Source organism: Halichoeres trimaculatus, unplaced genomic scaffold (assembly GCF_033239565.1).
Source record: "Halichoeres trimaculatus isolate MK-OKI-2021-1 unplaced genomic scaffold, fHalTri1.1 fHalTri1_scaffold_22, whole genome shotgun sequence".
In the NCBI taxonomy this organism is placed as follows: Eukaryota; Metazoa; Chordata; class Actinopteri; order Labriformes; family Labridae; genus Halichoeres; species Halichoeres trimaculatus.
In genome coordinates this window covers 5,188,833-5,212,504 of record NW_027437200.1, presented here as the reverse complement: position 1 = coordinate 5,212,504, position 23,672 = coordinate 5,188,833, and the positions used below count along the sequence as shown (strand labels likewise).

The window sequence follows — 23,672 nt, the reverse complement described above, 5'->3', positions numbered from 1 at the left end:
TGATTTCCCATATTTCTCTGTTTTAGTCTTTATTTTAAACATGATCTAAAAACATGGAGAACATTATTGTAAGGATGATGAGGCGGAGACACCAGGAGAGTATACAGTATATCACCAAAGGTTCTGCTATTTGGTGATGACAAACCAGGAGTGCAGGTGGATCAAAAGTATTCTAAATGGATAAGCCAGCTGTGTAACTGTCTCTTCATTTTGTACTCCTATTAATGACAAAGGAACAGATTACATCTGTCCCGGGAGCTGGCCCACACGGTGACGCGCTTCGTGTCCTCCGATGCGCCCTGCTGTCCATTCTTCTGCTGCAGGGACAGCGGCTCTGACCGTCTCTGCTACTGGGTCTTTCCAGCACAATTTCCGCGGTGATCCGCGGGATCACTCAGACCAATCAGACACTGCGCCTCGGCCGCAGGGCACTTAGAGGCAAGGAGAGGCGCTCATTTGATTGGTGAAAACAGCGCTTTGCTGTGTTAAAACCACTCATGGCTTTTCTCCTCCCTCTCTGCCATTTGCGCAGAGGGAGGCGTGGACGCGCAGCTCTGCACCTTGACTGCGCCTCTCTTGGCACTGCAGGAAACTTGCAAAGTGCGCCGGTCACGCCCTGTCCACGCGGCGAAGGCCGGCGTAGGGCAGGTGGTGCGCCTGGTCTATAAAATTAGGGCCCTCTGTGTATATGTTGTTTTATGTTTGAGCAGTAGGTGGTGCTTAACACCAGAGAATACATTTATGTGAGCTCAGGGGTCCGTTTCCCAAAGCAGGTTCAATGAAAACTCAGGGTGTATTAACTCTAAAATAGGGGAAACTCTGGGTTTTCGGTTTCAGAAAGGGAGGTTCATCAAACCTGAGAAAGAGGGGAAACTCAAGCCTGTTTCACAAAGCAGTGTAACTAAAACTCTGTGTCTGTTACTCTGGCAACTGAGTCTCTGGATCTAACCTGGTCAGGAGCAGGTTTTTATTACTGAACTTTGAGTTTTTCTCTGTCTCCGCCCTCTTTCAGAGCCACACGCCATTACATTTCCTCATTCATTCAGTCAGCAGTGAGTTTTGATGTAGATTTGATTGGCCGTCTGTCATTAAAAAAAAATCAGAGTCAGTAGTTCATTAGGCACAGTACGTGCTACTGACCTTTTTCACTGACATCCTTTTGTGAACAATCCTGTAGATGATGGTGCAGCATTACTGCGAAGAGAATAAAAAATGTGTCAGGAGTTAATCATCAGACCGCACTAACCTCGCATTTCCAGACAGTTGAGAGCAGCACAGTTTCACGCCTCAATCATTTACATACACAACTTAATCCATCCTTACATTTGAAACATTATCGCTCGCAGACATGAAAAGCAGCATTATATTGGGGATAAAACCACTGCACAAACAGCCACCTAATATTTACTCTACAATATAAGGCATGTTAAGAATGAGGTACGCCCAAGAGATTATGCTGAGATTTTATCTGCTTGAACAATGTTATTATATTTCTTTCTTAGCTGCTGCCAAGTGTGCTTCAGCCCCATAGGATTGCATCTAAATTAAATAAATTAAACTAGTTACCATGCACATATTATTAAGTTTAATTTATTTAATTCAAACAGATCGTCCACGTTGTGTTATTGAGATTGCAATGTGTTAGTATATATGTAGTCCACATTCATACGAACACATCAACCCAAGCAGCAATGTTCTCCATACTGTCTCTCTCTCTTGCAGCTGCAGCTGTGTTGCTCTTTCCTCTAAAAACATGCCCAAAATCTTCAAATGAGCGCATTAAAATTTCTAGTTGATTTGGGGTAAAAAAAAAAATTGCGTCCTTTCTCCTCTCTGTTGCCATGGTGCATCAATGAATCTGGGCTCCATTGATGATGGCTTTTTATGGTTGGGCTGCACACACTTAACTCCAGGTGAAACTACTCCAAGTTGATCAAACTAACTCAAATCAGCAGTTCTGAAACTCTGAAATCTCAAAGTTTTCTATCTTTAAGTAGATCAACTCACAGCTCAGACTTAGACTCAGAGTTTATAAAAACTGCTTTGGGAAATGGACCCCCAGTGTGTGTAGAAGGAGGCAAAAAGCAGTGTGTGTGGCAGCGCGTGCTCAGTTTTCTTTGAGTTTAATTAAAACGTTTGATGGTGGATTTACAGGGACTTCAACACCAGTTCAAGAGGAGAAGTGTGTGAACAGAAATAAAGGGATCACTGGACTCAGAGAGATATTATTGAACTATGGGTTTATATTGTTCCACCAGAGCACGCATCAACTGAGCAAGTTCTTCCTACACATTAAATCAAATGTGCTTGTGTTTTTGGAAGACTTTACAAATAGCATACCCTGATATGTTTTTTTGTTTGTTTGTTTTATTTTTTATTTTTTTGTGAGTTCATCAAAAACCCATGCATGGTAACTTGCTTTCAAAGAAGTATGGGTAGCACTTTAGATTACAGCCCACGTCTTACAGTGTAGTTTCCTCAACTGTAGGGGTAACTCTCACACATGTACCTTGACATTTTGCGGTACCTATCGGGTAGTTATGCTCTCGTCTTACAGTGTAAGTCCTGGAGTCTTACAGTGTAGTTTCCCGTCTCTTACAGTGTAGTTTCCTCAACTGTAGGGGTAACTCTCACACATGTACCATGACATTTTGCGGTACCTATCGGGTAGTTACGCTCTCGTCTTACAGTGTAAGTCCTGGAGTCTTACAGTGTAGTTTCCCGTCTCTTACAGTGTAGTTTCCTCAACTGTAGGGGTAACTCTCACACATGTACCATGACATTTTGCGGTATCTATCTGGTAGTTACGCTTGCGTCTTACAGTGTAAGTCCTGGAGTCTTACAGTGTAGTTTCCCGTGTCTTACCATGAACTTATCAAAACTGTGTAATTTTCCTGGACATATGCTTTTGCTGTTAATGTGCCACTTCCTCTTAACAATCAGTATGGTGAATAAAGTAGACCAATGATGAACCTAAACACTGTAATGTATTGATGAGTATGTGTTTCACACAATACTGATAAGACCTGCAGATGTAAAAGAATAATTATTATTTTTTTTAAAAACACAGAGACCCCACATAGTAATTCACCTTTTAAGTAACCTGGCCATTAAGTTAACACTTGCCTCTGCTTACTGTCTAACTGTCCAGTACTTCCACTGCCACAACCCACTACTTTACCTGTAACTACTGGTCAACAACTGGAACCGGGCTGGATTTTAAAGTGCACACATGTTGGCTTTACTTACTGTGTAACTACCCACTACTTTACCTGTAACTACTGGTCAACAACTGGAACCGGGCTGGATTATAAAGTGCACACTTGTTGGCTTTACTTACAGTGTAACTACCCACTACTTTACTGTAACTACTGGTCAACAACTGGAACCGGGCTGGATTATAAAGTGCACACTTGTTCGCTGTACTTAATGTTTAACTACCCTCTACTAGTGTGCACTTTATAATCTAGTCCAGTTCCAGGTGTTGACCAGTAGTTACAGGTAAAGTGCTGGGTTGTTGCAGTGGAACTGTTGAAGCTACTGACATCTGTGTTTCGATGATGAATAATGCTTGGACACTTTATCCACACAGATACTCCGGTCAGAGAGTAAAGGCAGATACACAGTTCACAGTTCAGTCTTTTATGTATCCTTTTAGAAACAGCATTACAGCAACAGCCGCATGCATGGAGATTGAATGAATGAAGAAGATGAATAATGTGTGTGACATCAACGTCCAACAGCCACTTATCAGTAGTGCATCTCAACAGGGCTGGCAGTGTATGGTATCTGAAACAATAAATAACAGAAGGTGAATCAAAGACAGTGTCTACCAGACGTAAATGATGCGCCCACTAGCTATTTAGCATTAGCAGTGCAACGTAAGGGAAATAAGAGCCAAAATTCCTGCCACATAAACAAACATAAACTAAATGTTCATTCCTCACTCAACACTCCTTAAAGATAACTTGTAAGCTATTAAAGTACTTACTTCCTCAAGAATGCATCACTGATAACTTATAAGATGCTTTGAAGATGCTTTTAAACAATCACGGAATCTCCGTTCGGGCTATACAACTTTTAGGACCCCAGGCTGCCCGCATAAAGGCATGAACGCAAATACGCAAAATCCTAAGGACCCCGGTCTGCCCTCTAAGTTGCCTGAATAAAATTATATACAAAACGCTTACAGCACATCAACGAAGAACAGAGGCAATTTATAACAGAAAATACTGGATAGTTAGCCAGTAAGCAAAGACAAGTGTGATCTTAATGGATCAGTAACTTAAAAGGAGAATTACAATGTGGGGTCTCTGTGTGTATAAAAAAATAAAGATATTTTATACGTCTGCATATCATTATTATGAGAAACCCATACTCATCAATACATTACAGCTTTTAACTTTATCATTGGTCTACATAATCTTTATCCATGCTGATTCTTAAGAGGAAGTGATACATCAAGGTTTGCATAGTTAGAGCATATGTCCAGGAAAATTACACTGTTTTGATAAGTTCATGGTAAGACACGGGAAACTACACAGTGAGACTCCAGGACTTACACTGTAAGACGCGAGCATAACTACCCGATAGGTACCGCAAAATGTCATGGTACATGTGTGAGAGTTACCCCTACAGTTGAGGAAACTACACTGTAAGAGACGGGAAACTACACTGTAAGACGCGGGCTGTAATCTTAAGTGCTACCGAAGTATGTGTAGTAGATTGCAATGTGCATTTTTAGTCATAACTTATATCAAATGCTGCAAAAATCTTAATGATACCACTGGCTTTTGAAGAGCTGATATCAGTTGACCAGGACATAAAATTACATCCATAAGCACAGGGCAAAATCTGCTGTTCAGGGCTTTCATATGACCTTGTTTGTGGTTCTGGAACAGGTTCTGTTTCGGACTATTGGAAGTTTGGTGCTTTCTTCCAAATCAGTCCAAGCTCACACCAGTTACAGCAGAAAAAATATTGGAGCTTGTTACCTTGTTACTTCCTGCTCATTTTATAAAGACAGAATATGACACGCCCACTGATGATGAAGTCACAATTTGCAAACTGTAACCAACTTTTTTTGTTTCCGACTGTGAACCTTCAAAATAAAGTTCAGGAACCAGAACCTGCACAGAGCAATGCTCACATTTCAAAGTCCAAGAAGAGACGGTCTACCACTTGAGGGCTTGGCCCTGTGTGTTAAACATCTTGCCATACCTTTGTGCTAGTTTGCTGGTGGTTTCCAGCAGGATGATCTCATTTCAATCTAGTCTGAGACTGCAAACATCACACACACCCACTCACTTTAAGTGTGATGTGTTGCTAAAGCTGAGCTCCAAGATGTAGTTAAATCTCACTCACAACTGCACAGAGTGCCAGTAGTTACTGCTGAGCAAACAGGTGTTGATGTGATGATGAATAAGGTTTAGAGAAGAGCATGAGACTTGGTAGAGCTGGATATTTTGACAAAGACCTGCAGCGCCCCCTAAAGGTGAAAGAATATAACATGTGATGAGCATCAGTGAGTCACCCTACCCCTCTGTTGCAGGTTTACTTTGAAGCACAATGACTCAGCTGATCTATAGGGATAGAGATCTCAGAGGATGTGCTGATTGTTGAAGAGCTGAGAGAGTGATGGTCTTCACAGTTTGAGAGGCTCTTTGGAATCTGATGAAAGACTGAAGGTGATGTAGTGAAAGTGTTTGTTACTCATCTGAAACAGCACAGGGTTTAACACTGACACAACAGTGACTGGTGCCACTCAGGGCTGCATGCTCGGGCCACTGAAGGTCTCATTGTTAACTTGAGCTGTTAACTCAGCCTCTAGCTTCAGGCAATAACCACTGACCTGTGTATTAAAGAAGTATTCAAATGCAAGTCTGTAAGAGATTGTAGCTTAAATGAAGTTTCAGAAAGAGTTTCAGAGACTAGCTTGAGTCAAGCAAACAAAAGTTGAGCCGTAAAATTTGTAAAGCAACAACAAACCTACGAGTGGGACAAAAAAAGGCCACAACAACAACCTCAGGCCTTTAGTCTTTCATGATTTTATACACCTGAAAGCAAAAGCTCACTTTGCTTTTTCCATCTCAGTATAAAAGAACTGTTTGACAGAGGAGGAGGAAGTATCCGAGAGGCCACAATGACATTCAGCTATCAAATAAAAAAAACAGTGAGGTCTGTGGACAAAGAGGTGAGATCAACAGCCACTGTTTGACAGGAAGAGACAGCCAACAGAGGTCTGAGCACCACGAAGTGTGAAAAACAAGAAGCAAAAGTCAATGCAGAAAGCCAAGATGGAGAAGTGAAAACTAAATTAATAAATCATGTGAAGTAGTTCTATTTTTTTATTCCAGCAATAGTGCAGAAAACTGATATGATTCAACAATAACACAGAAGGACTTCAGTAAAATTAAAAAGGGATTAAAGACGATACACTGTTTCTGATGAGCAAGAGTATGTTGAAAATAAATAACTAAACACATAAATATGCACATATGCATTCAACATGGCCTTCTCTGCTGACAGTTCACACAGTTCACATGGTATGGTTAGCAGCAGCAGTGTGTGTGAGACTCACTGTGGCTTTGAATTTTGTTGGAGCTTTAAGAGCAGATCATAAACACAGAAGCTGATATTGTTTCAGTGCCAAAAGTGGTTTTAAACTGAATATCTGTGTGCAGTGCCATAACAGCAAACATGGGGTTCATTTTTGGGGGGAAATGGCTTGAAGGATAGAAATTAAAGCATTAATGGCTCCACTGAAAAACAGAACTTGTAACAAAAAAATAAACATGAACTTGTTAATTTTTTTGGACCGAGAACTAAGTTGTTTGTTTGTTTGTTTGTTTGTTTGTTTGTTTGTTTGTTTGTTTGTTTGTTTTCAAAAATGAGCTATGAACATGAAGTAGTTCATTTTAAAAGGTGTAAAGTGGACTTTGAGCTAGGTCACTTCATGTGTGAGCTAGCACAACACTGGAAAGTTGCATCCAGCAGCACAGAGCAGATCAAGTAGGACAGGAAGTCACTAAACAACTCAAAGTCTGTTTGATTTTCATGCACCACTCAAGTGGCAGCTTGTTGCAGCAGATCACTCTTTGTTTTCCTCTTTTCTCTTTTTTTTTCTCTTTTAAGTTGTCCTTGTATTTAAAGCTTGACATTTCTTATTATGGCCTGATTTGTCAGCAATTGACACCAAAGTGGTTACATTTGCATGGTGTTTTTACTTTTTTGTTCCTGCTTGTGTCCAGAGATCATTCATGTAACCATGGTCGCATTGTTTACACATGAGATTTCAGCTGTAAGCATACCATAGCATAATAATGCTAAACAGTGATAGGTCCAATGTTCCCTTCGAGCTGAGGAGAAGGAGGTGTGGATAGCATGCTGGTACTGCGGTGTGAACTAAGACGAGACAACATCCAGCACCAGAGGGAAAACTAGAAGGCAGAGTAGTATCATGCTAGTCACAAACATGGCTAATGGAGGTAACAACAGACACAAACTTGTTGGAAGGGTTTGACCTGTTGTGAGCAGAGATAATACAGTAGAGGAGAGCACAAAAAGAAAACTGAAGAAGAAGACTAGCTCAGTGGTCTAAGGTAGTAGCCAACTTTATATATATATATATATATATATATATATATATATATATATATATATATATATATATATATACACACTTTGAAAATGCATCTTAGTCAGGAGCAACAAACAGCAGTTAAAGTGACTGCTGCATTCGTATGTGTTGCACAAACGCAATTGCAGACAACACTTAACATTGCAGCTGTAATGGAGCCTTTTTCACAGCATGATACTATAAAAGGATTAACAGTTGGGTCAAGAAAACAAACAGGAGGTGGAAAAAAGGGTGTGTGAAAATTGTGTGATAGAGCATCTTTGGCCCTCCCCCTGTCATTTTCACTGTGGTAAATCTAGTGTGACTCAAAGAGATAACCACAGGAAGAATAGCCTGTAGCTCTCTACACAAAGCCACACGAGCAGTCTCTTCCTCTTTTTGATGTCTTTAAGTTCATGTAGTCAGAGCCACACCAGTCTACCATAGTAACTGACAGAAGCTTTAACCCCTACTTCACATTTTTCAATGTCTTCAGCAGCTTTGTTCATCCAGAGGAAGAAGTTGGCCTTATCTTTTAGCCCCTACAAAGTGGCACACAACACAGCTTTAGCGGCTAGTTGCTAACAAGCAAAGAAAGTCCTTGTAGAGTGCTTCTGGGGTCAGATTGGTATGTCTGGCACCCCAACGGACAGGTCCCAAAAAGTTGGATGGTTCGTCTCTGTAATTTGTGGACCTGCCCTGGGATTAGTCAATGGAAACACCACAAAACGTGTATCCTACAAGACGAACCAAACTTAACCACTTGGTGGAAATGGGGCCTTGAATTAATACAGCTCAGAGACATTCAGCCCCTTAACCCCGAAAATCTCCTAGTCGTGGAACAGTTATTGAGGACATTTCCCTGGTTTTCCCTGCAGCTAACCTTCTTCAGGAACTGCTCCCTCCTCATGTTTAGACATGTCTCCTCAGCCATCTCAGCTATCCAGATACTTCCTGGTTCACCTGTGCCTCTTATATCCCTGATACCAGTTGTGTTTTGATGGCTCCAACATATTCTCCAGTCGTAACCTCCAGTGGGTAGAGCTTCACATTTCCTCTCCCACCTTGCCACTGTACTGTAGGTTCTACAAGGAGGGCAGATGTTCCAGCCAAGGACCCCAAAACAAAGTACAGCTGGAGGGTGATGCTGCTGATATTTCCTGGAAAATGGAGCTTTCTACTCATGTCCACCTTAACTTTCCACATTCCACCAACCCTGGCACCAGAAGCTTAGGTACCAGTGTCTTGTAGTGATGAAAGGCTCTACACTCCTGAGAAAGGGAGACATTGGGACATTGTCGGGCTCTCTCTATTTGCCTAAAACCTTTCCTCCCAAGACTTCAGCCAGATTCCTGAGCACTTGATTGTGTGGTCTGTGCATCAGTTGCAGTGGGTCAGCCATTTGATAGAAATGCCTCCTGGACGCCCCCCTCTGGAGATGTTTTGGGCGTATCCACCTGAAAGGAAGCCTCGTGGTGGACCAAGAGCCTGCTGGGGAAACTGTACACTGTTGCCCCAGTGGCTGAATGGATGATGCTTTTAGTGGATTATAAAGTACTCGGAAGCAATACTTGAGTAAAAGTAACAATATCTCACTTGAAATCTACCCCCTTAAAAGTGAAAGTCACCCTCTAAAAAAAAAATCACTTGAGTATAAGTCTTAAAGTAGCTCAAACTAAAAGTACTTTAGTATCAAAAGTAAAAGAACAAAGAAATAAAACATCTAGAAACAGTTGTTTCTCTTTAAATTAATCTTAATAAAGCTCGTAAGCTTTATTAATCATCATCATCAATCATCATCATCAATAGCCGGTATTTTGCGATATGCAGATTAAAGGTCCACTTCCTTCCACCTTCTCTGGTGCTCTGTTTAAAAGTTTCCGTCACATTGGAGCTTCAGTTATACCCTCTACTATGAACCTGACCACACTAACAGCTTTACTTCTCTGCAGCCTCAGTAAGTGTTGAACTATTTCAGTCTCTGATAGGATTATAAATGTATGCAATGATTATAACTTATTCACTCATTTATTTCTTGATTATTTTACCAGATGTGGTTCTGACCGTCCCCTGACCGTTCATTTCAGGCTGGGTCTCTGTCTCAGGTTCTGAGTCTCAGACTGTGGAGGTTGAGTCTGGTGAAGATGTCACTCTGATGTGCTCCAACACCACCAAATTTGATGGTGTCTCATTCTGGATCAGATTTGTCAAGGAGACAAGCATCCAATGTATCTCCATTAAGCCCAGGTCGTTCTACGAAGCACGATTTTGTGATGGATCCAAAAATACTACATTTTCCATGTGGTCCAACATTTCAACCATCTTCCTCAAAATCCAGAGAGTGGACCTGTACGATGCTGGACTGTATATCTGTGGGTTTTATGTAGGAGAACATCTAACTTATACAGCGATAAATTTAAAGATTAAAGGTAGGATTATTTCATGATCATTTTTTCACTCAGTTTGATTCCATTTGTTCAATCATACGTTTGTTAAACAATTGTCTGCAAACATTGTAGGCAGCAATGAAGCACAAAATGACACAGACAGAAAGAATAAAAGTAAGACCTGATGAAAGTTTTCTGCAATTTCTCAGATCTATAAAAGCCAACTGATTTTTAAACTTGAATCAAGAAGTCTCAGTGATAAAATTCAAGTCTGCTTGTTTTATTATTTATTGTTTATGTAGAAGGGTGTGCTGCAACAACAGTGGCCAGTATGATCCTGGGTGCTGTGACTTTTTCGCTCATGATGGTCATCACTGGTCTGTTAGTTAAAAACAGGAAACTCCAGAGAGGTACTTTTTATATTTATTAAAAATGTTGTTTACCTTAAGACAAAAGAAGAAATTTGATGAAATCCCTTTTTTTCTCTCTCTCTGCTGATAAAGGGCTGAACCCCGAACCAAGTGAGGTAAAAAAAAAAAAAAAAAAAAAAAAATCTACACACACTATTTCATCGTTTGATCAGGCAAAACAAAAATGAATGTTTTTACAAATTTAGAAATTACTCAATACTGGAAAGTTTGACAAATTTCAAACTGTCAACAATCTGTTTTTGTAAAGAAATGTATCTGCAAATATCAAAACTTGTGTTTTTATCTGCTGAAAATTTCAAAAATTATTTAAGCTAATTATGGACACTAAGCCATGTCAAGTTACCACATCACAACTGTTAACCCTGTCTTCACAGGATGAAGCCTTCGCTGACCTGAACTACGCAGCAGTAACATTTCGACCTAAAGCAAGAGGAAGAGAGCCGGAGCCAAATGTAGTTTACGCTGCGACCAGATAGAAAGAGGAAACTGGAAATGAAGTAGCCATCCTACAGTTTTATTATTCTGTAGGAATTTGCATGGCTTATTTTGTATGGCTTTTGTTAAAAATAAAAATCTGATAGATGTTACTGTCTTGCTTCATGTCTCTGCTTCATTTCAACTACAAAACGAAACACTTGTGTGGTTAACATATAGGTTGGGGTTTATGGGTATTATATTTTAAGATAGACTGACAGCTTGCAGCAGTCAGGGTGGAAAAAGTACTCCCCTTCTCTTTGACAGGAAGAAGCAGCACAGTGTGGTCTGAGTGAAACTGAGAGACAACACTTGACTCCAGGTAGATCAAAGATCTGGCAACACTTAGTAGTAAGTACACTTTTTAGTATTAGTTATTAGTTGATACTAAACCCATTATCCGCAAAACATTTTTCATACATTAATTTTCATTTGTTTTACTCTGTATTCTTTGGATTTTTTTTCCTCTTGACTGAAACCTGGCTGAAACCAGGAGAAAACAGTGCCTTCTCAGAGCTCCTCCTACCAAACTGTTCTCTTCAGCACCCCATGAGTGTTGGGGCGAGGTGGAGCCTTGCTGCTGAATTCAAAGATAGTTTTAAATTCCAGCTTCTCCCCACAGATAGATACTTGTCTTATGAACTGCAGTTGTTTGTGGTGGAGTTTGGAAGTCCTCTGTGTTGTTGCTGCTCTGTGGACTCTGTCAGACGAGACAAATCTCATGGTTTTTATTAACACCTGCCTTAGGTTTGGTGTTGTCCCAGCTGCCTTTAAACATGCTGTGGTCAGGCCCCTTCTTAAAAAGCCTTACCTTGACCCCTCAGTTTAATCTATAATTTTAGGCCGGTTTCTCATCTGGCTTTTCTTTCCAAGGTTTTAGAAAAAATCGTTGTCATGCAATTACAGTTCTTTTTGGAAAGTAACTCTATCCTTGAGAAGTTTCAATCTGGGTTTAGGTCTCGTCACAGCACTGATTCTGCACTGTTAAAGGTTCACAATAATATTGCATTGGCTGTTGATTCCACGTCCCCTGTAGTCTTGGTGCTACTTGACCTTACAGCAGCATTTGACAGTGGACGATTCAGTCCTCCTGTCAGGCCTCAATAGCTACATTGGTATCCAGGGCACTGTACTGCAGTCGTTCACATCATATCAAATTGTCTGGTAGAACCTTTTCTGTTATGGTTGTCGACAATTCCTTCTTGAGTGCTTCTCTCTCCTGTGGGGTCCCACAAAGCTCCATTTCGGGCCCTATTCTTTTTTCATTGTTTTGCTGCCACTCGGGTCCATTATAGCCAGGCACAATCTCTCTTTTTATTGTTACACAGATTATGTACAAATATACCTGCTAGTGAAGCCACATAGTGAGAATGTCAAAATTTCATTATTGGATTGTATTGCTAAAGCAGTGGTTGGCCCAAAATTTTCTTCATTCAAATGAGGCCAAAACTGAATGTATTGTCTTTGGGGACACTGTGATAGATGGTTTTGGCACGTTGTCTGCAAAGCTCAGTCCAACTGTCAAAAATCTGGGGGTGATTTCCAGTTACATGAAATTCAATGAGCAAATCAATAATCTTTTTAAGACTATTTTTTTCCAATTATGTCTCCTGGCCAAAGTAAAACGTTTTTAAGCCATCATAACCTCGAGAAAGCCACCCATGCTCTTATTAGTTCAAGACTGGACCACTGCAATACACTTTATGTTGCCGTCTCTCAATCTGCACTCAGTTGCCTCCAACTTGTGCAAAATGCTGCTTCCCAGTTTTTAACTAACACTGAGAGGTGATAGCACATCGCCCCCCATCTTAACTCTCTCCATTGGTTGCCAATTCATTTTAGCATTGATTTCAAACTTCTAATGTTTGTTTTTGAAGCTCTGAATGGTTTGGCCCCTTCTTATTTATCAGAGATTTTAACTGTTCATCTACATGGAAGAGCACTGAGATTATCAAATCAACTTCTAATGGAAGCGTCCAGGTCAAGAGGCAAACATTGGGGTGACCGAGATTTTGAGTTGCGGCACCCAGGCTCTAGAACAAGCTCCCTCCAGAAATCCATCTCATCTCTGACCAGGGCCATCTTAAATCTAAACTGAAAACATATTTCTTTAGGATGGCTTTTTTTATGGTAAAAAATGCAGCTGTGGTTGCAAGAAAAATACCATAAAACATATAGTAAAAATGTAAACAGCTTTACAAAGGAACCTGTCAATTTTACAGTTTAAAACCATTGTTATTTACAACAAAATATGTTTTGAACCATTAAAGTCAACAGCTATTCTTTGCTGTATTAAGATGACCTAAATACTGCACAGCAAATACCCCGGTGTTAAACTTCCAGTTTTAGGCCACTTCAGAATAAAGTGTTTAATTCTTGATTGAAATGAGACTGAAATGATACCAATATATTTATTCATTCATTCATTATTCTTAAAAAGTTCTATATGATGAAATGTCAAGACCCCATCATTAAAATACTTTGTTACAATAAACCGTTCTTTGATCTGCATTGTTAACTAAGAATTGTTTGCAATCAAATCTTCTATGTGAGGTTAAATAAGAATCCTTAATCTACAGTGTTTTAACCATTATTTTGGGTTACACAGTGCACCCTTGTCTGTGCTAACCCTTACTGGCCCAGATTCTCCTAGACCTGGCACCGGTAACACTTGCAGCAGTCAAAGTGGAAAGAGTACTCCTCTCCTCTTTGACAGGAAGAAGCAGCACAGTGTGGTCGGGGTGAAACTGAGAGACATCTGACACCAGGTAAATCGAAGATTTGGCTACCAATGCAAAGAAAAGTGTAAATATTGTAAATTGTTCATTTATTAGTTAATATTTTACCCATCATCTGTAAAACATTGTTCATACATTAATATTCAGCTGTATATCATGTACAAACACTGTTATAAGTGTTTCATTACTGGTTATTAAAACCCTTCATAAAGATGGATTCACCAATATCAAATGATCTATTGTAGTCATTATAAACCTGGTGTGGTTTTAGCATGTAGTAAGTGTTAGTGAACACCTTATTGTAAAGCAAATCACGATTTATTAAGGTAGTCACAAAAGAGGCATAAGCTGCGTCATAGCCTGGCCCAAAGGCCATGACAAAAACAGCAGGAACACTGATAGTACTGCTAACTAAAGTAAACCCAATCTAATAAATTTCTGCCATTTGTTAGTTCAGCCACTGGTGTGAATGTGGATGTGTGTGATTGTTACGAATTGTGAAGGGATTGGATTGTTTTGTGGCTGACCGGACCAATCAGAACTGACAGCTGGCAGAAGCTTCAATGAGCTGTCAGGAGCTTCTGTCAGGGGCAAATGGATTAACCTCTTGATGCCTGTTGTCACAAATTTGCGACATACCATGTCAGGTCTTGACGCAGCTGACATGACCTTTATATCTCATTATTACCTATTGATTCATATTCTACACAAATCAAAGATGGTATCAGATCCACTATGTCACAATATATTGGTCAGGGATGAACTTCTGCGTTGTAAAACGTGGTACTATTATTGTATTAAACGCCTCTGTTTACCTTCATCTGTTTTTTGTGACTTCTTTTTACCCCTTTTGAGAGCTGTTTGGATGTAAAATGAAAATGAGGAGTGTTTCTTGCACTCCAAAGCTGTGAACTAATGCCATGTGCGATTATCTGTTCTTGTTAGCATTTCAGTTAGATTCCCATCTTGTATTGTTCTGACATACCCCAAAATCTTCACCATAAGTCTGTTTCTCTGTCTTTGTTACAATGTTGAAAAGAGAAGTGTTGTATTTCTATTTGTCTGCCTCACTGGATGAGGGACGTGACTGGTTTGACAGGAAGAGGCAGCACAGTGTGGTCTGAGGTGAGAAATTAATAGAAGCAGACTGTTGTTTATTTTAAAACAGTCAGTTTCACTATGTCAAATCCCTAAGAAGATGAAGCAGCTTGCTTGTCTGAAATTCAAAGTTAGTTTGTGTTAAGTTGTAGATAACGATGATTTAAAAGTCCCATATTCTGCTCCTTCTCTGCAGTTTAATATGGATCATTGATGTCTTCATGAAATGGTAGTAACATGTTTAGTCCAAAAAAAAAACAAAAATCAAGCACAGCCTGTTTCCAGGCTCTCATAGCCCCTCTGTTCAGAACGCTCTGATTTAGTGGGCGTGGCCTTCATATGTAAATGAGCCACCGCTGATACCGCCCCGCTCTTCCACGTCACTCAGAGCAGTGCCACGAGCTCCAAGTGCACAATGTTTAGAAAATAGCGAAGCTTGTTTATCGTAACATTACAGACTAAAACAACAGGCTAACTGCAGCTAAAGGTAGCACCCTGAAGCTAACACAGAGACAGGGGGTGCACTGAGGAAAAGCTCTTACATCTGCTCCAAATACTCACATTTCCAGGTCTGAGGTTTGTTGATGGATGGTTGGTAATGCGCCTGGATTCAGGACCAGTCTATTCGCTAGCCCTCTGTTGGACTGTCCAAAGTTGGAAAAGCAGTCAGCCGTGAAGTGACTAGCACACACATGCACAGTTTTACTGTAGCATGTAGCTGGCACATTTCCTTGATAGATGAACTCTAGCCATTTAGTCTTGTCTTCTTCTGAGATGGGAAGCTTGTGCATGGAACTAAACCCGACAAAAATATAAACTCAACACTTTTGTTTTTGCTCCCATTTTTCATGAGATGGACTTAAAGATCTAAAAATCATTCCAGATACACAATATTACCATTTCTCTCAAACATTGTCCACAAATCTGTCTAAATGTGTGATGCTGAGCACTTCTGCTTTGCTGAGATAATCCATCCCACCTCACAGGTGTGCCACATCAAGATGCTCATCAGAAACCATGATTAGTGCACAGGTGTGCCTTAGACTGTCCACAATAAAAGGCCACCCTGAAACGTGCTTTTTTTTTTTTTTTTTTTGCTTTATTGGGGGTCTGGGGACTCAGAACCAGTCAGTATCTGGTGTGACCACCATTTGCCTCATGCAGTGCAACACATCTTCTTGGCATAGAGTTTATCAGATTGTCAATTGTGGCCTGTGAAATGTTGGTCCACTCCTCTCCAATGGCTGTGTGAAGTTGCTGGATATTAGTGGGAACTGGTACACGCTGTCGTATGCGCAGGTCAAGCACATCCCAAACATGTTCATTGGGTGACATGTCCGGTGAGTATGCTGGCCATGCAAGAACTGGGACATTTTCAGTTTCCAAGAATTGTGTACAGATCCTTGCAACATGGGGTCGTGCACTATCTTGCTGAAACACGAGGTGATGTTCATGGATGTATGGCACAACAATGGGCCTCAGGATCTCATCACGTTTCTCTGTGCATTCAAAACGCCATCAATAAAATGCACCTGTGTTCCTCCTCCATAACAGATGCCTGCCCATACCATAACCCCACCACCACCATGGGCCACTCAATCCACAACATAGATATCAGCAAAGTGCTCACCCACACGACGCCACACACGCTGTCTGCCATCTGCCCTGAACAATGTCAAGCAAGATTTATCCATGAAGAGAATGCCTCTCCAACGTGCCAGACGCCATCGAATGTGAGCATTTGCCCACTCAAGTCTGTTACGGCGATGATCTGGAGTCAGGTTAAGACCCCGATGAGGACGACTAACATGCAGTTGAGTTTCCCTGAGACAGTTTCTGACAGTTTGTGCAGAAATCCTTTGGTTATGCATACCAATTGTTTCAGCAGCTGTCTGAGTGGCTGGTCTCAGACAATCTTGGAGGTGAACCTGCTGGATGTGGAGGTCCTGGGCTGGTGTGGTTACACGTGGTCTGCGGTTGTGAGGCCAGTTGGATGCACTGCCATATTCTCTGAAACGCCTTTGGAGACCGCTTATGGTGGAGAAATGAACATTTAATCCACGAGTAACAAAACTGGTTGACATTCCTGCTGTCAGCATGCCAATTGCAGGCTCCCTCAATGCTTGCAACATCTGTGGCATTTTGCTGTGAGACAAAACTGCACATTTCAGAGTGGCCTTTTATTGTGGGCAGTATAAGGTACACCCGTGCATTAATCATGATGTCTGATGAGCATCTTGATGTGGCACACCTGTGAGGTGGGATGGATTATCTCAGCAAAGCAGAAGTGCTCACTATCACACATTTAGACAGATTTGTGAACAACATTTGAAAGAAATGCTAATACTGTTTATCTCATGAAAAATGGGAGCAAAAACAAAAGTGTTGCGTTTATATTGCGTTGAGTGTATGTGGCTGTTTACAGCCAAAAACAGAGCAGTGATGGCTCTTCAGCTTTGGCATTCTCTTCCTCGCTGCTGGAGAGGAGAGTGGGCAGGAAGGGGGTTCATGGGTATCTTTTGCACAATATGGGACCTTGAAATTTCCAATTAGACCCTCATGTCCCTCTTGTTAGCATATGTTAGCTATGTCTAAAATAGCTCTTCTGCTGTCCCAGACCCCAGACCTCCTCCATACTAGGTCGAGCTGACTGTGTCATGAACCTTCCTCAGGATGCATGTGTGTATTTATACCAGCAGTTCAACCACTTCACTCAGACTGGTTTTCAAAACCACACACTGACACAGTGGGGAAATGACTTCAGATAAAAAACAAACCCTCTGTTCAACAAACTTTACTCCGCTCCAGCAGAACAAAGAGCCATTAATAGCCTGTTATCCTGGATGGTTTTTTGGTTTTTGCTTGGTATAACAGTTAACCAGCTCTGTCTATGTGATGAGCCATGAACATCAGGCCAGTTCACAGGAAAAACATCTGCCATGTCATGTTGACAAAAAAGAGAAAAGGAGAGAATAGGCCCGCCTCTTCACACATTCCTTCCTATGTGCTCTGTCAAAAATTACAGACACACCAGATTTTCACTCATTCACACAACGATGAGCCTCACCGTGATAACAGCTGTCCTCTGCAGCCTCAGTAAGTGTTGATTTATTGAATCATTGATATGATTTGATTTGACTTTTTAATGTGACTTATTCACCTGTTTACTGTGATTTTTTTACAACAATGTAACATGTGGGTCTGTCCTCTTTTTGTTTCAGCCTGGGTCTCTGTCTCAGGTTTTCAGACTGTGGAGATTCAGCCTGGTGAAAATGTCACACTGGTGTGCTCTGACATGACCAAAAAAGCTGGTGTCAAATTCTGGTTCAGACTTCTCAATGGCACAAACATCCACTGTATCTCCTCCATGCCGAGCTCCACCAGCGACGCAAAATTTTGTCCAGGAATCGATCAAGATAGATTTAAAATGACGTCTGATGCCTCAAACACTACTCTCACAGTCCTGTCAGTGAAACTGGATGATGCTGGACTATATTTCTGTGCATTTTATGAAGGAAGTCCAACTTTCAGTGTGAAGCACCTAAAAGTCAAAGGTAAAAATTATTTTTTTTCCTTACAGTCTTTTCCTTCCTATTTTCTTACTAAAATGCTTTCTTTTGGTCACTTAGCAAAATAATTTCAAGTTTTCAAATCTTGAAAGAACATCTCCTAAGTAACAAAAAGTGTCCACAGATTTGTCTGCTTAAATCAGGAAACATAAAATCATGTTTTTATCTACATCTTTCTCAGGCAGCAATGAGGCAAATAACGTCAATGACAGCGATCGTCAAAGTAAGATCTTTCTAAAGACCTGTTTAGAGACATGATGTCTGAATATCATTAAAATCTAAGAAGAGGTGTCTAATAGAAAAATGATGTTCTTTTTTTGTAGAGAATTCTTTAATATCCAGTATGATCCTGGGTGCTGTGTCTTTTTTACTGATGTTGGTCGTCATTTGGCTGGTTGTTAAAAACAGGAAACTTCAAAAAGGTACTTTTTAAATTTCGTGTTTTTTTGTTGCTATTGAAATTTATAACTGAAAACCTAAGATCATTTAATAAAGACACTATCTGACTGAATTTCAGCTGATAAAGAGCAGACTTTAGGACAGAGCCAGGTAAAAGGTTCTACATTTATTTCTTAACTGTTTCTTAATCAATTTATCTGAATTAACTTAAATATCAATATCAGTATCAAAATCACCTGAAGTGACCTTGTCTCTGCTGTTAACTCTGTCTTCACAGCATGAAGCCTCTGCTGACCTGAACTACGCAGCGGTAATATTTCGACCTAAAACAAGAAGAAGAGACCCAGAGCCAAATGTAGTTTACGCTGCCACCAGATAGAAAGAGGAGGAAACTGGGATTGCTACTCGGTATAAGAGGAAACTAATCTTGTTTTTCAGGCAGTGACAGATTTATACTGTAAATCTTTGATCCTCACACTTATTTTCTTTGAGCTGGAGTTAGTTTAGCAACGTTAAAATATATAGAGTGGTTTACAAAAGGGAGACCATGTTTTATTCACTTCTTCCTCTGCACAGCAGAAACCCTGAGGGCCTTTCCAAACTAACAGACCTTTACCCATAAAGCCCTGCAGCATTTTTAGATGTCAACTACATCAAACAGACACATATTTGAAGCCCCTGTTGTGTACATCTGAAGCAGCAAACTTGACCCAGCTCTCTTTCGACACTTAGGCCTGAACCACACATATATGGATATTTTTTTGATCGGATATCTTTTCCCTCGTTTAAAAAGAAATCTCGGTCCACACCACAGAAATATCTCTGTCCATACGAAGAGGCCAAACTGAAAACGATTGCCTCTGAAGCCTGCAAAGCCATGCCTGGCCGATAAGTGGCAGGTTAGCAAAATGTGACAACCATAGAAGAAGAATGTGATGAGCATGCACAGTCAAACACAGTGACTTGTTGCTGGGCGCTTGACGTCATCATGTCAACACCAGCTCCGTTTAACACCGCTACACGGATCCACTCAACCGGATATTTTTTTATTTCTTCACTTTTTTATCCGTTTTTAAAAATCTCCGTTTACGTGGGTGAAATCTCCGTGTTCGTGTGGTTGAGAGGCCCAATCGGACAGAAAAATGCACGTTTAGGAATATATCCATATACATGTGGTTCAGGCCTTAACCTGGGACAATAACTGGCTTGAAGTCACATGACCACGCGCTTGGCAGGAAGAGGCAGCACAGTGTGGTCAGAGGTGCTAGACACCATTAGACCTGTGAACATCACCTCAAAAAAAACTAATAACAGCTGATGGTTTTGTACATTTTGATCACATTTAAAAAAAGCCATCAAAACACACATCAGTGAAATACACGCTCAGCAGGTGATAAGAGAACTAACAGCTGTTAACAGCAGTGATGCCTGTTACTCTGTCATTCTGGGTATAAAACAGTCAACCAGCTCTGTCTGTGATGATCCATGAGCACTGGTCAACCCAAACTAAACATCAAGTACTGTCTCATAATATTTCAATCTGTGAGCTCACAACACAACACTGATCAGTTAACAGGCTGGATAACAACAGACTGAGGATCTGCAGAGGAAAGACAGGAGACAGACCGACAAACAATTGGTGCTTTATGAGGGCGGCGACACTATTAAAATGTTTATTTCTTCCTTTTGATAGTTTTCCTTGCATGTACTGCCCAGTCTTGTCTCATTTGACCTGAACTCTAGACAGCTATATGATTGTGTCTCTTCTTTTTTTTATTTGACAGCAGGATGTGGTTTTTAGAAACAAGTGTGAAAGAGAGAACCAGCCCACCCCTTCACACATCAAGTTCCTTTTTTTGAGCTCTTGTTAAGATTAAAAATACAGACACATCAGATCTCCAGCCACTCACACAAACTGAACCTCACCATGATAACAGCTTTTCTACTTTGCAGTATCAGTAAGTGCTGTTTATCTAAAGCTCTCAGTCTGTGGAGGTTCAGTCCAGTGAAGATGTCACTGTGATGTGCTCCAACATGACCAGATTTGACAGTCTCACTTTCTAGTTCAGACTTCTCAAGAAAACAAACATCCATTGTATCTCTGTTATGACGAGTTCAACCAGCTAACACAAATTCAGTCAGGGCCACTTTGTCCAAATATTCAACTTACAGTTTCATTTGGCAGTGTGGTTCTGTTCTGGGACTCCCTCTTCCACACGCGTGGAAATCCTGAGGCAGGAAGAGCACACCTTCCTTCCCCTCACAACCCTTACGAAAGAAAAATATATTGCAGCATATTGGAAAATATCATGTCATATATTAGGTCATATATTCCCATATATGAGATTCAGCATTTATATTTTCCAATATATTGCAATATATGGAAAGCGGCAATCATTTGTATATTTTGCAATATATTGCAATATTTTCCATGAATATATGATATATTGTATATGTGCCCTCAATATTATTCCATGTATATTATAATGTATCAATAATATATTACAATACATTTCAAAAAATATATTGGTACTTTTTTTTTTTTTTTCGTAAGGGAAGCCATAGTGAACAGCATAAGCAGGGAGCACAGCAGCAAAAATAAAACCCCAGACAAAGCAGAGCAATCAACATGAATACATTCACAGGAGGAGGTGGGGTGGAGGTGGGTTGCAAAATGCCATCAGAGGAAGCAGGAAGGAGGTTGGGCTAGAGTTGTTTAAATAGCCCGCTCTGACTGCAATTTTCTAATAGGAGGAGAACACGGGAGTCAGCCGAGCAAACAGCTGTTCTGCACGTGTGACAGTTAAGCTGTTAGAGCTTGACATCGTGGCCTGCCTAAACTAATGCTACGCTTGGTTTTTGTGATGGATTCAGCTACTGATGATGGATGATTTTCCATGTGATCCAACATCACAACTATGTTTCTCAAAATCCAGGTCGTGGAACTGTTAGACTCTGAACTAAATTTTATTGTACTTTTCTCTTTAAACTCACTTAAAATGCAGTAAAAATATACATATTTTTCTTTCTTTAAAATAGAATATCAAAAAGATTGTTAGGGACACTGTTCCAGTTCATCATCTTCTTCTTCTTCTTCCTCCTCTTATCCGGGGTCGGGTGGCGGGGCAGCAGCCTAAGCAGGGAAGCCCAGACTTCCCTCTCCCTAGCTGCTTCGTCCAGCTCTTTCCGGGGGACCCCGAGAGGTTCCCAGGTCAGCCGAGAGACATTGGGTGCGTCTCAATGCGTTAACTTCGTGCTTCCTCCGTCCTATCTCCTCAATGACATCGGAAGTACTTTCCCAGTCTCCATTTTGAGGACTGTCCCAAAGCGATAATTGCGCTCAGAGGAGAGAGGAGAGAGGATGGAGGAGACTGATCGTAGGAGCTATGATCGAGGAGACAAGAGAGCCAGCTTTGCAGAAGTCTTTTCACTGAATGACACACCCTCATATGGAATATCACTTTCTGATTGGACGCTGCAGCGGCTCAGACTTCACATGAAACTTCACAAAAACACAATGGAGTTTAATGAGAGAAAAGACGAGCTGAGGACAGGCACCGAGGATCGTTCAGAAACTGATCATAAATCTGGTAATAAAGTGTTTGCTGTGAGTTTGAAGCACAAAACACTGAACACAACCATCATCAAATCAATATAACAGAGGATTAATATAGAAAACTCACTGATAAATAATATCTTCCTGAGACACAATAAGGTGGGTTATATTAATAAGCTTCACAGAGTTCACCATCAGATGGGCTCTAGATAAAGGCTAAATAATTCATAAATAATCTCACAATTACGCATTTTACTGGAAAAGTGATCCATATATGCTTCTAAACAGCACACAGAATAAACAGAGAGCAGGTTTTCTTTATGGTAATGTGTGTGTTAAACAGGTTAAAGAAACAGCCAAATCTCTGTTACTGTTTCTTTTTGATCAGGGTTATTACAGTGCACATGCCCAGACGCACAAACAGCTGTTACTGCAGACCCTTAACTGAACGAAAGAATCCTCACTTCTTATGCCACAGCTGCTGTATTTCTCCTGGTGGCTCACAGTCTTCACTAAAACAAAGCTTGATTGTTCTTTGTAACAAAGGGCCACATGGAAATCACTAAGAAGATGAATTGCTGGATGTCTTCCATCGTCGCTCTTTGTTTACTGTATCACGTTTTTCTTCTTCATTGGATTTATTAGCAGGGTGAACTGTGTCGCGATGCTATGGTGTCAGGCTATAATGTTACTGATGTGGCTGTCAGCATCCAGCTTACATGTTGCCTACCACGAGTGGGCATGGTTGACTGTGGAAACACAAACAGGACCAAGCTTAACCGAGCCAACCTGTACCAAACAGTACTGGTCCATATCGGACTGCTTGGTGGAAACAGGGCTACAGATGGCTGCCCCAGATATAGACAGTAATTATTTGTGAAACTGATTTGGCAGAAACGAGTTCAGTGAGGAAAGACCTGGGTGTAAGAGGGAAAGAGGGGATGAGGATAACATGACACAGGTGCAATAAATTAGGGAGGGGCCAGATGATCAGTAGTGACGGAGGCAGCTTGACAGGAACTGAAAACTGGAACTGAGACAGGGGTAAACAAAAAAAAACAAAAAAAACCCAGAAAATTCAGCAATGATTTTCTCATCTTGACTGATACTGACACAATCCAGTTCATTTAGAAAATAAGTAAATAAAGACTTTTCAATGTAGAATAAAAGTATCAAGTCCATCCCCAGGAGCCTAACCCACAGAGAGGAGCAGGACGAGCAGCTGAGCTTGGATCCATGAAACAAAGCAGCCATCAGGAGGACTCTCTGTGCTGGATGTTAGAGCTGCACAGTATTGGAAAATCTATTGTGCACTTTTTTTTAACCCTGCAAAATGTTTTGGTTTTGAGGAACACAGGATTTTATTTTTTACCAGGTGGCTTGAATGGAACTTTTTAATATG

At 40.7% G+C, this 23,672-nt stretch overlaps 1 protein-coding gene across 1 annotated transcript; it reads left to right on the top strand.

Moving 5' to 3' along the window:
* Window positions 1–17,802: 17,802 nt before the first annotated feature.
* LOC141784468 (uncharacterized) lies at window positions 17,803–19,111 on the top strand. Its single transcript, XM_074662307.1, has 6 exons — window positions 17,803–17,842; window positions 17,968–18,300; window positions 18,497–18,538; window positions 18,639–18,737; window positions 18,833–18,864; window positions 18,992–19,111. The coding sequence occupies exons 1-6, from the start codon at window positions 17,803–17,805 to the stop codon at window positions 19,091–19,093; spliced, it is 648 nt and encodes a 215-aa protein (XP_074518408.1). The 3' UTR covers window positions 19,094–19,111.
* Window positions 19,112–23,672: the final 4,561 nt, after the last annotated feature.

Bases quoted from the DNA above. Each gene is read 5' to 3' on its own strand.
- LOC141784468 (XM_074662307.1), top strand. From the start codon at position 17,803: ATGAGCCTCACCGTGATAACAGCTGTCCTCTGCAGCCTCA. The intron at 18,301-18,496 runs GTAAAAATTATT...CATCTTTCTCAG, and splicing joins GAAGCACCTAAAAGTCAAAG to GCAGCAATGAGGCAAATAAC. The intron at 18,539-18,638 runs GTAAGATCTTTC...CTTTTTTTGTAG, and splicing joins CAATGACAGCGATCGTCAAA to AGAATTCTTTAATATCCAGT.